Source organism: Papaver somniferum, chromosome 8, assembly GCF_003573695.1.
Source record: "Papaver somniferum cultivar HN1 chromosome 8, ASM357369v1, whole genome shotgun sequence".
Classification (NCBI taxonomy): domain Eukaryota; kingdom Viridiplantae; phylum Streptophyta; class Magnoliopsida; order Ranunculales; family Papaveraceae; genus Papaver; species Papaver somniferum.
Genome location: NC_039365.1, coordinates 94353175 through 94369511, shown reverse-complemented (window position 1 = coordinate 94369511; position 16337 = coordinate 94353175). Strand labels below are relative to the sequence as shown.

The following is a 16337-nucleotide window of genomic DNA, read 5'->3' as shown; positions in this document are numbered from 1 at the left end:
GCCAAACACCAAGTATTCCTGGGCAAAGGACTCCATGGGATCATTTAACTATACGTGGATAACGTATTTTCACATTCTTTCTTCTCATTATCCAAAACTTGCTTACGTGGCATCACAGTAGTCAATCATAAGGGTCCCACAATTTATCATCAGTCTCTGTTAAAGACGAACCATCAATCACACATCCAAACTATTAAAGACGTCGAAATTTTGACCTTATATATTAACAAGGTCTAAGATGTTGACACGTTCCACCTTATCTGACAATCCAACGGTAAATAATCTCAAACGAGATTAGAGGAGAATACGAGAAACTCACAGAAACAGAAGTATATAAAAACCCAATGATTGATCATTTTTACCCGAAAAACAAACAAAACTAAAACTTGCATACAGTTTTTTTTTTCTTCTTTTCTCTGCTCTGCTCCCTCGTTCTAAAGTCTCTCTAAATAAAATTTCTTCCGAGTTGATAGGACATGGCGGAATCGGTAGAATTACCGAGTCGATTAGCGATTTTACCGTTTAGAAACAAGGTTTTGTTACCTGGTGCAATCATTCGAATCCGGTGTACTTCACCAAGCAGGTATTCATGTTTTATTTTCATTGATCGATTAATACAGAATATTGGAACCCTAAATTTCGTTTGTTTATTGGGTTTTCTTGATTTTGAGTTATATTCGGGTTTTCCATTTAATCAATTTTGAGTATTACAGTGCTGAGAAACCTAAAATTTACGTTTTCTGATCATTATTTACTATGGCAGAGCTGAGGAACCTAAAATTTAGTTTTTTTTGTTGCCTTTTTCTTTTCTCTATATGTAATTTTTGATGAATTCATTGAGAATTTTTATTTTGAGGGTCTCATGAATTAGAGATTTCGATTGGCTAATGATTTGTTCTTAAATGGTTAATTGGAATATTTCTATTCTGTTCACCTGTATACTCTTCTGAATGATAGAGTTTTCGTATTGAATTGTGCAGTGTGAAATTAGTGGAACAAGAGTTATGGCAGAGGGAAGAGAAGGGTTTGATTGGTGTCTTGCCTGTTAGAGATGCTGCTGAGGGTACATCTATTGGTTCAGTATTGTCTCAGGGTAATGTTTTGGTTTTCATCTGTTGATTACCTGTCTCAATAAGCTTACAACTGAGGTGTTCGAAATTATGACTGACTGTAAAAAAATATTATTGAAGGTGTTGTAACTGATTCTGGGGAAAGAACCCCGAAATCTCCTTTGGCAACTTCAGATACTCATAAGCTAGATGGCAAGAATCAGCCAGAAGTACAATGGCATACCAGGTACAGTTATAGCTGGATTGTAGCTCTTATGATATTTATCTTTTCTTTTGTTGAGATGTGACGATTCTTGAGATGATCTACGACTGGCTGTTAAGCCCATCGACAAGTATCTTTGCTTTAGATTTTTTCTGAAAAGTCTCACTGGCCATGTTTGTCATTTGCTATCTATATGCGAAGTTGTGGAAAATGATTGCATGTGATGTTTCTTAACAGGGGAGTTGCTGCGAGAGCTTTGCATCTCTCTAGAGGTGTTGAGAAACCAAGTGGGAGGGTCACGTACATAGTTGTTCTTGAGGGACTGTGCAGGTTTAGTGTCCAAGAACTTAGTGTTAGAGGAACATATCACATTGCTAAGATTTCTCGCCTTGATATGACGAAGCCTGGTATGTAGTCTTTGCTCCCTTTCTATGTACTCAGTCAACCAGCGTCTTAAAAGTTATCTGCCAGTTCCGTACCCTTTTTTGTAAAACATGGATGGAGTTGCCCATGATATATATAGGTTGTGCATCTGAAATTTTTATTTGCATCTAAAACCGAGCTACCCTTTTCAGAAATGGATCTAGCAGAACAAGATCCAGACCTTATATCGTTGTCTCGCCAATTCAAAGCTACTGCCATGGAGCTGATATCTGTACTTGAGCAGGTAACTAGCTCGGTTATATTACCATCAACTGTTATGTGGTTAATTATCTGCTAAGCTTCAGTGAATCTGTGCACATTCTCAGTTCGATACTTATTTATCTTTTTATGGAAAAGCTTTGGCTTTACAAACTTTACAGTTCCATTGAAATACTCCTTTACACATAAATAAGTCAAGGGACAAAAGAGAGTAGATCATCTACAGGATGTTTTTCATGGAGCTGAGTCAGCTGATTTTTGCTTGTTCGAAGTTCATGTCTATCTTGCTATCTTTTAAAGTGGCATTTATATTATCTTTAGCCACACTGGTGAATGTTTGCATACTTGTTCGCTTGTAACATATGTTGCACCTTTCTTACAGAAGCAGAAAACAATAGGAAGGACAAAAGTTCTTCTGGATACTGTTCCTGTACACAGGCTTGCTGATATATTTGTTGCTAGCTTTGAAATAAGCTTTGAGGAGCAGCTTTCCATGCTGGACTCAGTTGATTTAAAAGTCAGGCTTTCAAAAGCTACGGAGTTGGTTGACAGGCATTTACAGGTATTTTTTTTGTGGGGGTTCACAGTTGGTTGCGCAATCCATCGGAGTCATTTTTACTTGTCACAGACTATTCAAACATTTACTCCAATTTATTATTTCATTGTGGCAGTCAATTCGTGTAGCTGAAAAGATAACTCAGAAAGTAGAAGGACAGTTGTCAAAGTCACAGAAAGAATTTCTTCTGCGTCAGCAGGTATTTTTATTTTTCATAAAAGAAAATGCAGTTAATTTAAAGCTAAAGGGGAAAAGAGTTTCATGGATTCATAACCTCAATAATGCAATAACCAATGTACATATCCTTTTTTATCGTTACATTGGTGTTGTAGATTACGTCAGTTAGAAACTTAGAACCATGGAGTAGATTATGAGTTGTTTTATTTTCCCTAACAAAACGAGCAAGTCTAAATTATGTAGTTTCTTCACGTGCTTTGTCATATTTCAAATTTCCATGAGAACAAAAAACAGCTAATCAAATTCAACAGGACCTTGCCTTACAATATTCTCCACATCCCACTATTACACTATAGGAGAAAAGGGACTTTTTTTCTCTGAATGCACTGCACGGAAAGGAAGTTGGTGGTGCAATATGGTTATGCAGGAATAGAATAGGTATGGTGAAAGTAGATGAAATTTGGCGTTTTGTCCTTTCTTGCTTTTGAGTGATAAAATTATGTTGAGACGGAGAGTTACAGAGGTCTCAATTTTGGTGGAAGAGACTAAGTAGTCACAAAGTACTAGATGAAGAACAACTGAGCTTCAATATCTTTTATGGAGCGGGGGAGGAAGTTGATATTATGATAGACGAAAAGAATTAAAACACACAAGGAAATAAAAGATGATTAGTTCCCTTCATTGTATTCATACCAAAAACTACTTTAGGCTAGTCCCTGTTATAAAGAGAAACACAAGTACATATAATGTTACTTAGAATCTATATAACCTAAGTGTCTAATTTTAAATTTTTTCACTATCAATAATTGAAAAAAAGCACTTCTTACTTCCAACATAACTAAGTATTGGAAGTAAGAATGATTAAATTAATTAATTCCAAACATGAAAGAGGTCCTATGTTAGGCCAGATTCATATGAGTATCTCATGAGTCAGCACTTAATTGATATAAGACTCGGACCTGTACATTTGCAACATAGGTTCGGTTGTAGGACACTGGGAGTTCACATTTATCTTGAACACTTCGTGCTCTTAATGTCATCTGACAGATGAGGGCAATTAAAGAGGAGCTTGGTGACAATGATGATGATGAAGACGATATGGCTGCACTGGAAAGAAAGATGCAGAGCGCAGGAATGCCTCCTAATGTCTGGAAGCATGCACACAGGGAGTTACGGTATGCAAGTTTTAGAAGTTCACTCAAGAATGACCAGTGATATGAATTGTTTATTGAGGTTCTGGTCCGTGTCCACCTTATATTCTTGTATTTTCTTAATCTTCTTTCAGCAATACCTCCAATATGGAGTTTTTTTTTTTTTTTTTTTTTTTTTTTTTTTTTTTGCCAAAAGAAAAAAAAAGTTGCTTGATAGCAACAGTCTCTCTTTCTCTCTCTCCCTCGAACATGCACACATGCTGAAACTCACACACATGCAAAGACATCTTAAGCTGCATCTAAATTCTCAGATTTGTTTCCTCTAAGGCTCTGACTGTATAGGAAAAATTATTCATAATGTACTCATCAGCCTGTTTTCCAATTCTATTCTTTTAACTGATTTTATTTATAGTAACCTGCCTTCTCGGAGAGGAATACTTAGTCTTTTTATCTTAATAATTCTTGGGAAGTTTCTGTTCAAATTGGCAAAGGCATTGTGCCCAACACCTGGCAACTTGTCATCAGTTTCTTATAATTTGTACTGCGAAATGTTTTGTATCAGGCGATTGAAAAAAATGCAACCGCAGCAACCTGGATATAGTAGTTCACGTGCTTACCTGGAGCTGCTTGCTGATTTACCCTGGCAAAATGCTAGCGAGGAACGTGAACTGAACTTAAAAGCTGCAAAAGAGTGTGTTGACAGTGACCATTATGGTTTAGCCAAAGTAAAACAACGGATTATTGAATATTTGGCTGTTCGTAAGGTAGACTGATTCCTTTATGATATCGCCATTTTGGCTGCTAAAAATTATGTATCGGTTGTTGACATTTATGTAGTGCTTTTGGCTTAATGAACTGGGTGGCAGCTCAAACCAGATGCCAGAGGTCCAGTTCTGTGTTTTGTGGGTCCACCAGGGGTTGGGAAGACATCTTTGGCATCATCTATTGCTGCGGCCCTCGGCAGAAAGTTCATACGAATATCTCTAGGCGGTGTGAAGGACGAAGCTGATATTAGAGGGCATAGGAGGACTTACATAGGAAGTATGCCAGGGAGGCTTGTTGAAGGGATAAAGGTACAAACTATTGCTTTTTTATACTGTAGTTGTTGCTTCTTACTATAAAATGTTAAATAAGAATCGTCACCTTAGCTTCTTCTATATTTGGGCTCATTTATATCTCATTTTTTACTGTATCCCATATTATTAAAATTCTTTAGTAGTGGGCTGTGTCTGCATTCTGCACTGATCTATAGATTAAGGTAGAATGAATCCATCCATATGACTAATACAAGTAATTCTTGATTTGACGTACACATCATATTATAAGTTCACGTTCAGTAGGTTCGTCGTGGTAATTATAGAAAAATGTTATTTTTTCAGAATTTCTTTGAGGTGTTCAACCAAGTGTTGTTTTTCCTATTTAGAACTCCTTTTGAGTCACGTTGTCCCTTAAATTATCGTTAGAAAACCCTCACTTTACTAACCCGTGTCTTGATCCTTTTGCAAGTATGTTCTTTTTGGTAGAATGCTTCATCTTTTTCTTTTCATGTTTGCTAATGTTATTGTTACTCTTATTTTATGTTTTAGCGAGTAGGTGTTAGCAATCCAGTAATGCTGCTTGACGAGATTGACAAGACTGGTTCTGATGTCCGAGGGGATCCTGCTTCAGCACTTCTGGAGGTTCTTGATCCAGAGCAGAACAAAACATTCAATGATCAGTATCCAATTTCATTGCAGTAGTTTTTGTAAAACTAGCTTTTCGTTGTTTTCACATCTTAAAATAAAATCTAACTTTTCATCGCCATCTTTCAAGTCTGCCATAATATTCTTCCATTTTAAGATATTAGTCTTCCTATGTTAAGCTTATTTTATTTTTTATTTCTTTTGAGGTTTTTGCTTATGCACTTGTGGGATTCCTTGACTGAACATTTCCAGCTACTTAAATGTTCCTTTCGATCTTTCAAAGGTGATTTTTATTGCAACTGCAAATAGAGCTCAACCTATTCCTCCGCCTCTCTTAGACAGAATGGAAGTCATTGAGCTGCCTGGGTATACACCAGAAGAGAAACTAAGAATAGCCATGCGGCATCTGATTCCCCGAGTTCTGGATCAGCATGGTTTAAGATCTGAGTTTCTTCAAATACCTGAGGTAATGCACTTAAATGGGCTGCTTTACATTCAAGTCCGTAAAAATGAAAATTTGTATACACAGAGCACCTGCATGCTTTGCTTCTGAATTATGTACAAAGGTTTCTTTTAATAACTGATCTTTGATATTGCTCAATGGTTTTGTTTATCTCAGAGCATGGTGAAACTTGTAATCCAGAATTATACAAGAGAAGCTGGTGTCAGAAGTTTAGAGAGGAACTTAGCTGCCTTGGCTCGTGCAGCAGCGGTTAGAGTTGCTGAGCAAGAGCAAACTCTTCCACTCAGTAATGATGTACACCAGATGTCAACATCGCTTCTGGATACCAGAATTGCGGAGGGGACTGCTGAAGTGGAGATGGAAGTTATTCCGATGGGTGTTAACAATCATGAGATATCAAATGCTTTAAGGAGTTCTTCAGCTTTGGTTGTAGATGAGGCCATGGTTGAAAAAGTACTAGGGGTAAATAATTCTTCCTTTTGTTAATCTTTGAGTTTGCTGTTGCTTAAACGCTGTATTCGAAGGTTAAGTAATGTGGGCAACTTATCTGCTCAGATACTTATGTTTTCTATTGTATGAATTCAATTCGTTGTTCAGATTCTGATTATGCTCATTGGAAAATAATAATGATTGCAGCCTCCAAGATTCGATGACAGAGAAACTGCAGAACGAGTTACAACTCCTGGAGTATCAGTTGGGCTTGTGTGGACCACCTTCGGTGGGGAGGTTCAGTTTGTGGAGGCCTCAACAATGGCGGGGAAGGGTGAGTTGCATCTCACTGGACAGCTAGGCGATGTTATTAAAGAATCAGCACAAATAGCACTTACTTGGGTAAGTTTTAGTCTGATAACTACCCATGATATATTTTGAATCTCAGTATATCTGCTAAGCCTGTTCTGCACGATGACATTCAAATGTGTAGAATCCCTTCTGGGATACTTATATGCAATCAATGCTTGACTTTTCATCATGGACTTGTCTTCCATTATTGCCTTTACCTAGTGTTCTTTATATGATTAGGTAAGAGCAAGAGCAGCGGACCTCAAGTTGGTGGCTGCTGGGAACATTAATTTGATGGATGGACAAGATATTCATATACATTTTCCCGCAGGGGCTGTACCAAAAGACGGTCCTTCTGCAGGTGTGACTTTGGTGACATCGTTAGTTTCTCTGCTTAGTCAACAAAGAGTAAGACCAGATACAGCAATGACTGGGGAAATGACTCTGAGGGGATTGGTATTACCGGTCGGTGGTATCAAGGATAAGGTGTGTCACTTATTATGGGCATACCCTCTTTTAGTATCAGTCATCTGAAAGCGTGCTCATGGTCAAAAAGTACAAGTAGAAATAAAACGGATTAGTCTTTCTTTTCTAGTGCTCCCAAGAAATGTATTAAGTTTCTCAGTTGTGTTCGTTTGCAGGTCCTAGCTGCACATCGGTATGGTATAAAGAGAGTTATCATACCAGAAAGAAACTTCAAAGATCTGGTTGAAGTACCAGCAACTGTTCTTTCTAGCCTGGAGGTAATTTTTCCATTTCCTGTTGACTTGCGAAAGTTCTTCATTATTGAATATCTAATCAATCATCTGCATAAATTTACGTGGAAGCAAGGTCTTTATGTCATGTGCATGTGGTAAATTGATTATTTTTGCCTATATTGTGCTTGTGACAAATATAAGAAATAAGAAAATGCATGACCCTTCACGGAGAACCCTTTTAAGTATCTAGCTTTCCTGCTTGTTGTTATCAGATATTGCTTGTGAAGCGTGTGGAAGACGTGTTGGAGCATGCCTTTAGTACTGGATGCCCTTGGAGACAACATTCCAAGTTATGAAATCACCGTCGAGATTTATTTGTCTAACACATACCTCTCAGTGGAAACATTGGAACCTACCTTGTCAGTAATTCAGTAGATGAAGCATGTATCCAAAGAGTACTGCTGCTTCATCGCCACTGAAGACATGCGGAAAACCATTAATGAGAATCTGAGTTTGAACAGAACCGAACGAAACAGGGTGACAGAGTCAGCTAAGTTATACCATCTCAGTTGTTACATCTCCTAAGCTGTTTGCCTATTTAAATATTATCATCATCTTGTCAAATATAATTTAAGTTTATAGATTGGGTATGTACAACCTCCCTTGTTCCGTCTGTTTTTGCCAATCAAATCAGAGCCATAGTCATCTCGATCTGTTGTATTTGTATATATACGGTCGGGCAATGGTGAAGTGCGCCAAATTCTGCTCACAGCTACTATTTGTTGTATGTATAGATATCAAGGTTTTATTCCCGTTTACACTTTTGTGCGATTGCTTTGCTTTCTTATGAATTTGTAGTGATTAGTTCCATGATGTTTCGGGATGTAGAAATACTTTTAGAAGATGCACGTCATACAAGAGTAATTGTATGTCATTAAAAATACCGGGTACACAAAGTAATGCTAGAGACGGGAACAGATGTCTCCTGTAATATCTAAGCCTGCTAGTATATGCTATATTAAATCAAGATGGCCTTTTAAACATTCTGGTCTCCCCCCGTGTCATGATCTTTGACTGATCTCTGCATCTTGATACTTTCAGTAGTTGCATTCAACGCAACAGGCTGATAACCTACCCTCTCTTGATCTTTGACCAAGCTTTGCATCTCCGTACCGCCAGTACTGGGATTCAACGCTACAGCCTTATCACCGAGATCATAACTACCAAGATGATCATATAAAACCTTCTTATCAACCACTTGATTGTGATGACTTTTACAGGCATAGTAGAAGACGCTTTGAACCAACAGCCCTGTGAGATTAACTGCCACCAACATGAACAAACACAGGAATCCCAACAAAAGATTAACCAAGAAATGTAAATTAGACTCCATTGTAAACTCGAACACAAACTCAGTTGTCCATGTAGCCTGCAAGTATAAACTTGCAAGTCCGAAAGCGATACCAGTTCTCCCTCGTAAGAGTTGTGTACTCTTCTTCATGGCTGCCAAGCCATAACCATTTGCTTCAAGAACAGAAATCACACTTGCTAAATGCCATTGCGCTGTAACATAGATATGAACAAGATCGTATATGACAGCAAATATGATACTAACACCCCAGAACAGAGCTCCATTAATATTCGTCGAAGCCAAGACATAAAGAGGAATGTAGTAAGCCGAGTAGTTCACTATCATCAGAAGTAAGACGTAGAAGAAGGTTATCATAAGATGTTTAAATATGCGAGGGATTGCAAAGAGAGTGGGGATAAAGGAGACAGACTTGGATGCATAGAGAGAAGCTACTGTGAAGACAATAGCGGAGGTAGAGAGAATAGAGAAGAGGAAGAGGGAAAGAATGTAGAAGAACTCATGGATGGAGTAAGTGCGGATGAATTGTTTATACGAAGGAGACGAATGATCAATTTCATGACCGTAAAAGTAATCGACAAAGATGTAGTAGAGGATAAAACTATGAGTTTCAAGTAATAACTGCATCAACGAAAGTGGGAGAATGAGGGTTAAGGTAATGAAAAAGAATTTTACTGGAGATGATTTGGCTGGGATCTTCACTGCTTCCTTGATGATTTGATTTGGATTGAAGAATTTGAGATCTTCTGCTGCAGTGAAGAGCTCCATTTGTTTAGTTTCAGTGGTGAAAGAAAGAGAAGACTGAGAACAAGTCTCAGTATATAGTGGATCCCAATGAAATGAATTGCAAGGAAGCTTCTTGGTTCTTGATCAAGTCAGAGTCGAGTTGCCGTAAGAAGTACCAAGTAACATTTAAGTTTGGCATAAAATTGATGTCACATTTGCGCAAATGGTAATGATTGTAAGAGGGGACGGAATAATTAAAGCTAATGGTAGTGGTGGCAGTTGAGCATTGAAGAAATGCATTGCATCAAAGATGGGTCTTGATAATGGTTTGGAAGTATTACCCATTTGCGGATTGTTGTCGTAGAGAGAGAAGCGCGTGATGTGCAACCAAGTCTTCTCGCAGTAATTGAGTCTTTTGATGCAGAGGCAGTCAGGTCAGGCACTGATGGATGTACAGTAGGGTCTAGATTCCAAAGGCTGGTTCTTTCTAGCAACGGAACAACCATGTGTGTAGTAGGTTTACTTTGAATGTGGTGTCAGCTTAGAGGAGTGATATATTCCTAATTCCTAATTTTGTAAAAAGGTTGCAAGGATGAACCAAGAAGACTCGTCCAAATGTACAACATTTTATTTCATATAGATATAGGTAACCTATTTCCTACGATTTTCTATATAAAAACATAGTTTTTTTAAGCGATGTGGTTAACCAGAGCTTCTGGTTGATTCTGACCCCACCATATTTTATTTTTGGCAATATTATAATTTACAACGAATCATATAGAATAAAAAAATTTACCTAAAACAATCATAAAATTTTACAATATTGCCAAAAATATATTAAAAAATTGTTTTGCATACATTTGATCCTAATTTAAAGGGTAATTATATAAATCAAAATTCACAAAAAAATCACATCTGATTACTAATTGCTCATCATGATCTCATCAGAAAATTATATCGATAATTAAAATTATAGAAAATAATTCAATATCCAGTGTCCGATTACATTTTTTTACGGATAAAAAACTAATCTTAATTATAATTCTAATCTACTAAAATCAACCCCAATAACTACAATGTCACTAATAAAATTAGAAAAAAAATGATTGGTTGCGATTGCATTATTGCAATCTAAAAAAAGGGGATTTTAATAAAGTGCCACACTTTCAATTTCATGTTTAAGAAAATGCCACCGTTTTTTCAGAATTTATTTAATGCCACACATTTGACCTTTTCCATCCCGTTTATTTTTCAAAAAAAAAGTTAACATCCGTTAGAGCATAGGTGGCAGCAATTCAGCTTAGTAAAAGACGTTTATGCCCTCGAATCATCTCAGTATAATGAGTTAAATCAAGTCATCATTGCGAGTCATTGGCAAGTTAAGTCGTGAGTCAGAGCTAAATCAACAACATCAAGTTCGTCTTTGCCTTCTTCTCACTTCCCAAATTCAATAACATACAGACCATGTCGAGCTCATCCATTCACTGCTACCAAGCCAATGTGACACAGCACCTCATTACTGCATAAGACACAACACTCTTCCTGAAAAACCATCTCTTATTAGATTTCATTCCCTGTAATGCACAACATCATCACCAATTCCTTATTGTTCTTGTATTCACCGCACCACTTTCATAAACCCATTGAGCCAAACATCTCATTCACTGATTTTGTACAGTAATCATTTCCAAATCTAGCTCATCCTTATGTTCCATGATATAGCACCAACTAACCCATTGGGTTCAATTAACACTTCAAGCAGCAACAACAACATCTGCAGCTACAGTTCCTTCTTGATTCTTCTGCCAAACACCAACATCAGCAACAACATCAATTGAACTGCAATTGCCATCCACTGTCAAGTCCTAAGCATACATCTATTCAAGCATCAGCATTGATCACCAGGTTCATACTCAATTTCAACAGTATAGGGATCAATTCATCCCTTCCTGCAACATCTCACAGATCCACAAAATTTAACCAGTAAACCCATCTTCTGTATACACATAATCATTCCATTATCCTCCATCTGCAATTTCCACTTCTCAATTTAACGGTTGACTCGATGCATAAATCGTCTCAAAAACCAACAAAACCCTTTCAAACTTCATCACCATCTTGATTTCTCAGAAACCCTGAAATAAATCTCAAATCCCCCTTTTTTCCCTTACTCGAGATCAAATTCTCAATCCTAATCTTCAAATCATGCAAACCCATCCTCTAATTTCTTATCATCCATTCCTAATTGAGTTTCTAATAAACTTTGAAAACCCTAATTTCACTGATTTCTAAAATTCCCAATCATCTCTTCAATTTCTTTCTTAAACAGATTCACAACATCAATCAACTGATGAATTCTTATCCATTTCCAGTAAAACCAACATCAGAATGGAAATCTCTAAAATCTGAAAATTCATAAAACCCCCAAATCACGTTCTTCCCGATGAACCCTAATAAACTCTAAAGTGAAGCAATCATGAAAAGAAAAAGTAAGTTGGTAAGGATCCAGAGGTGCTCTCGTTCTCGCCAGAAGAATAAGAAGATGACTTTCGGGAAGAAGAAGGAGACACGAATCAGATGGGATATTTTTGTTTTGTTTTTGTACGGGTGCAAGTCTTTAAAGATAGAGAAGGATAGTTAGGTAATAGTGACATGTTTGCTTGACTTTTTCAATGATTATATAACGATTTTGTGGGCCCTAACGGAATACATAACAGTTGTGGCATTTTATAAATTTTGAAACAAATGGTGGCACTTTCTTAAACCGGAAATCGGAAGTGTGGCACTTTATTAAAATCCCCAAAAATCTTTGATAAAATTCAGAAGAATAATTGGGATTTAAAATCCAAATACCTGTAATCTGAAGAATCAATTCTTCCTCTTTTGTGAATAAGTTAATTATCAATCCTGTCCAATAGTAAAAATACAAAATCGTTAGTACAAAATCGGGAGCATTTAAATAGAACATTAAGAACAAGAAATCGAATCAAACGTTAAGAACCAGAAGTTAAATCAAAATAGGTGGAATAAACAAGAATGAATGGTTTTCTTTCATATTTTATTAATATTATTTATTGTATACTTTTTATTCTTATTTCTAAAACTAGACGTGTAGTTTTTTTTTTTGGAAATAAAGAAATTTTATTTTATTTTTGACTCAAAACATAGTTATATTGGCCAGAAAATATTATTTTTATAAATTTTAAAACAAACTATCCAAAATAAGAGTTTTTAATCAGGTAAAAGTATACTTAATTTTGTTCAATATATTTATGATTGCCGTCCAAAAATAGAAAGCTATAGATATTTTTCCATATTCAATATTATCGATATTTCTAATTCCATAAATATTCATTTTATTTCTAGATTGCATGAAAAGATACTTAACATGCTTTGAACATAATAAATACGCTTACCAAAAAGAAATAAAACCGCAGATTTTTAGGTATTGATTTATACGATTACCATTTTTTTCTAGCAAAAAGAAAGAAAAAGATTAATGCTATTACCATAAGGAAGTCCCTTTTTTATGGAATATGTGGATTTGGTGTCTATATAAAACATTCGTGCAAATGTCAAAACCCGACTGTTACGGTTTCTAGGTATTGAGCCAGATTGTTAGGATTTGTTGGATTTTTATTTTTCTTGCGATGCGATTTTGGTTTTCTGTTTGATATACTTTCATTGGTTGTTTGCAGGTATTGATCATGCACCTGTGGTAGCTATTTAAATCGAGCATCAGTCAAGCAATATCAAAGTATAATTCAACTGATCTATGATCTGCACCTGTTGTAGCTATTTTAAGTCAAGCAATATCAACTCATACATAATTCATTCATGTGAACATTCCTTTTCACTTTTATTACTTATAATCGTGTTTATACTAGAACTATTACTGATCGTGTTAATATTGTTTTCAATTTCTGTCTTTTTTTTTCATTATGTTCATACGATTGTCCTATGTTTATTTCCTCTTTTAGTCTTTTTGGTAGCTTCGTGGCGTTTAAGAACATGCGCCACTCATCAAGGTAAATCTCCATAATTGGCCATGTTTCTTATATGAGGATGTTTTTCCCATATTCAAGCTTCTAAATTTTAGACGACCAAGAAAATATTAACTCCTTGGTTAACCCAGTACTCAAATCAGTCGAGAAAGAGGATCCGACAAGAAAACTTACAATTAAAGAGGTAATAATTACTAAACTGAGAAAAAAAAGATTACTAAATTTAGAAAAAAAGATTATTAATATTTTTGGGTATGTAAAAAAAAATAAAAATAAAAATATACTTATTACTAAATTAGAAAATAAATTATTGAGATCCTCAAAAATATATACAGGGAAACTCGTGCCAAAAATATGGATATTTTAGATGTTAGTTAATATTATTTCCAAAAGAAAATTGTGTTTATTTATCGGTTTGGTAACTCTATTTAAATCATCCGAGCAAAACTAATACCCTATTATTTCCCATTGATTTTATTTTATAGGATTTTGCTGGTTTGTATTTTTCTTAGAATGTCTAATCCCGTCTATTGTGTTTATTTTGTAGGTACCAAAACTGTAAAATGACACCGCGTCTGATATTAGGGATGCTTCCTTTTCTCTAGCTGCTACATATAATAACAGAAAAAATTGGGGTTTTTTACTCTACTTTGTTTGATTTTCATTTTTGGGCTTCTTTCATTCTCTCTATGTTCTTATGTATACTGATTCCGATTTTTTGCAATTTTATAGGCGAGGGTTTTTCAACGTCATCAGGTATAATTAGGGATTTTAAAAATTGTTGTTTCCACGCTTCTCAACCACAAGGTATATCCATGAAAAACGTTTAATTTTGATATGAAACTGTGTTTAACGACAGAGGTCGGATTTTTGCATTGTTTATATTACTACAAAGGTCACACGAGTTTAATTTAAACTTTCGTTACTCCAACAACAGGTTATTCTATTTATACATAAACTCATCATTTTGAAATAGTATAAGCTCATCATTTCGAAATAGTATTAGAGCCCCGTTGTTTAGTATCTTCATAAAATATTAAGGTTAGTATGTGGATGAGCAATTATTTGTTAACTAAATTGTGTTCATTGAGAAATGATAAGTTTTACTGAATGGTTCTATTAACATCCAATTTCTCTGTTTAGGGAACATTTTCCAATACCACAATGTTGGCCCCGCCGTCAACTATGGGTGATGGCAGGTTCAGAAGCTGGAGTTCAATCATGGGATCAGGTTCAATAAGAGTATTCATCATTTTAATACAGACGTTCAATCATGGGATCAGGTTCAATAAGAGTATTCATCATTTTAATACAAACGCACATTGTTCTCATTATTAGTTCAATTGTTCTTATTTTTTTTATGAGGCTAACAACATTCTGTATATATCTAACCTTTTTATGGAATTGTATCGCCGAACTGTTTGAATATTTTTTATTCATGAAGTTACCAGTTTGATTTGTTACTGCAGCATTATAAACAAATTTATGGGGTAAAAAGTGGGTATAGAAGAAACTGATATCTCAGTCGTAAAATGTAACGTCCATACTGGGGGTGTTACCTCTCATATTTTACATCATGATTTCAATAGTGGGAGGACATCCCAGTTTGTGTTATTACTTCCCACTAACCTAACCCGACAACAACCTTTGAAGCGTGCCATAAAGGCTTTAACTATCCTTTTTGTGTGCTTGGAATTTCGTTACATGATATGGTTTTTTAGTTTCTCAAGTTTTATTGTGTTTCTTTTTCAACACTAATGTTGATTTTTTTCTTCTTTGTGCAGGCTTGCAATGGATTTATAAAATTAGTGAGAAAATATTACTCCATGTGCAGGTTTGTGTGTCAGATTTGTTAATGAAAAAATTTGCCTAGAATAGAGATTTGTTGTTGTACTATCAATTTAATAACTTTGATGATATAATGTACTAATAGGTACTTCCCGGGTGTTCATGTTGGTTGTCGCATTAAAGAGAGCGTATTGGATGGTACCTCGACAAACAGATCTTCGGTTCCAGATTTGAAATGTTTGAGATAGCAATCTTAATTAGTTATGTTTAGTTATGTTAATGCACTTTTCTTTTTCTCTCCTGAATTTTTGTAACATACAACCTTCATGTTTGTGTATTCTATATATAAAAATGGATATTATTTGGGCGTGGAAACTGGAAGTTTTGTAAATTGGCTAATAATGCATTTCAAAATCCACATTGCCTAGAAAAAATCTTGCAGACAAAGCGAATGGTAGTGGTGGATGTTAATTCTATATGCAGAGCAATTTCGCAATTACAAGAGTTGCTTTAATTTTTGTAAACGTGGAGTGTTCCTTTGAATTGATAATTTGATTGTGAATGAGAATGTCTAGATTGAAAATGGAGGTATTTTTTACTATAAACTTTTTGTGGTTTTGTATGGTTAGTCAAATGTGATGCATGCTTTTATGGGAATCATTTTTAAATTTTTTTCATTCAATAATTCATCCATCAAACCTTGGGAAGATCCATGAAACCTGTGATTACGTTGTTGACTCCCGAACAAGCGTATGATAAGAAACAAACGAATACCCATATGATAATGATTACATGCATAATTTTTGCTATTTATTATTTTACTCATTGGAAATATTGTTTTCGTGAGGAGAGGAGTGCTCCGAGGGTAGTTCGAAGTTCGAACTCTGGTGAGGAGGTGGAGTGTGAAGTGGTCGAGCATTAATATTCTACGAGTGAGTTGAGGTTTTATTAAGACATCCATTTTTTTTCCTCTTTAGGAAATCATGAATGGCGTGTCTTTTTATTTTTTGAGCAGATCGATCTTGAACC

The 16337-nt window shown here is 35.5% G+C and overlaps 2 protein-coding genes across 2 annotated transcripts; one reads left to right on the top strand and one right to left on the bottom strand.

Annotated features, from left to right (window-relative positions):
* The first annotated feature begins 378 nt into the window (after positions 1 to 378).
* Positions 379 to 8239, top strand: LOC113302120 (lon protease homolog 2, peroxisomal-like). The gene is made up of 17 exons (XM_026550965.1): positions 379 to 583; positions 981 to 1093; positions 1191 to 1296; positions 1510 to 1679; positions 1848 to 1939; positions 2297 to 2476; positions 2586 to 2669; positions 3695 to 3822; positions 4361 to 4562; positions 4665 to 4871; positions 5385 to 5515; positions 5733 to 5946; positions 6100 to 6405; positions 6580 to 6774; positions 6964 to 7209; positions 7365 to 7466; positions 7694 to 8239. Exons 1-17 carry the CDS (start codon positions 477 to 479, stop codon positions 7775 to 7777), a joined length of 2667 nt encoding a protein of 888 aa, XP_026406750.1. The 5' UTR covers positions 379 to 476; the 3' UTR covers positions 7778 to 8239.
* A 218-nt stretch (positions 8240 to 8457) lies between these two features.
* Positions 8458 to 9558, bottom strand: LOC113305793. Its single transcript, XM_026554795.1, has one exon. The coding sequence runs from the start codon at positions 9556 to 9558 to the stop codon at positions 8458 to 8460; it is 1101 nt and encodes a 366-aa protein (XP_026410580.1).
* Positions 9559 to 16337: the final 6779 nt, after the last annotated feature.

Bases quoted from the DNA above. Each gene is read 5' to 3' on its own strand.
- LOC113302120 (XM_026550965.1), top strand. From the start codon at position 477: ATGGCGGAATCGGTAGAATTACCGAGTCGATTAGCGATTTTACCGTTT. The intron at 1,680-1,847 runs GTATGTAGTCTT...TACCCTTTTCAG, and splicing joins CCTTGATATGACGAAGCCTG to AAATGGATCTAGCAGAACAA. The intron at 6,406-6,579 runs GTAAATAATTCT...TAATGATTGCAG, and splicing joins TGGTTGAAAAAGTACTAGGG to CCTCCAAGATTCGATGACAG.
- LOC113305793 (XM_026554795.1), bottom strand. From the start codon at position 9,558: ATGGAGCTCTTCACTGCAGCAGAAGATCTCAAATTCTTCAATCCAAAT.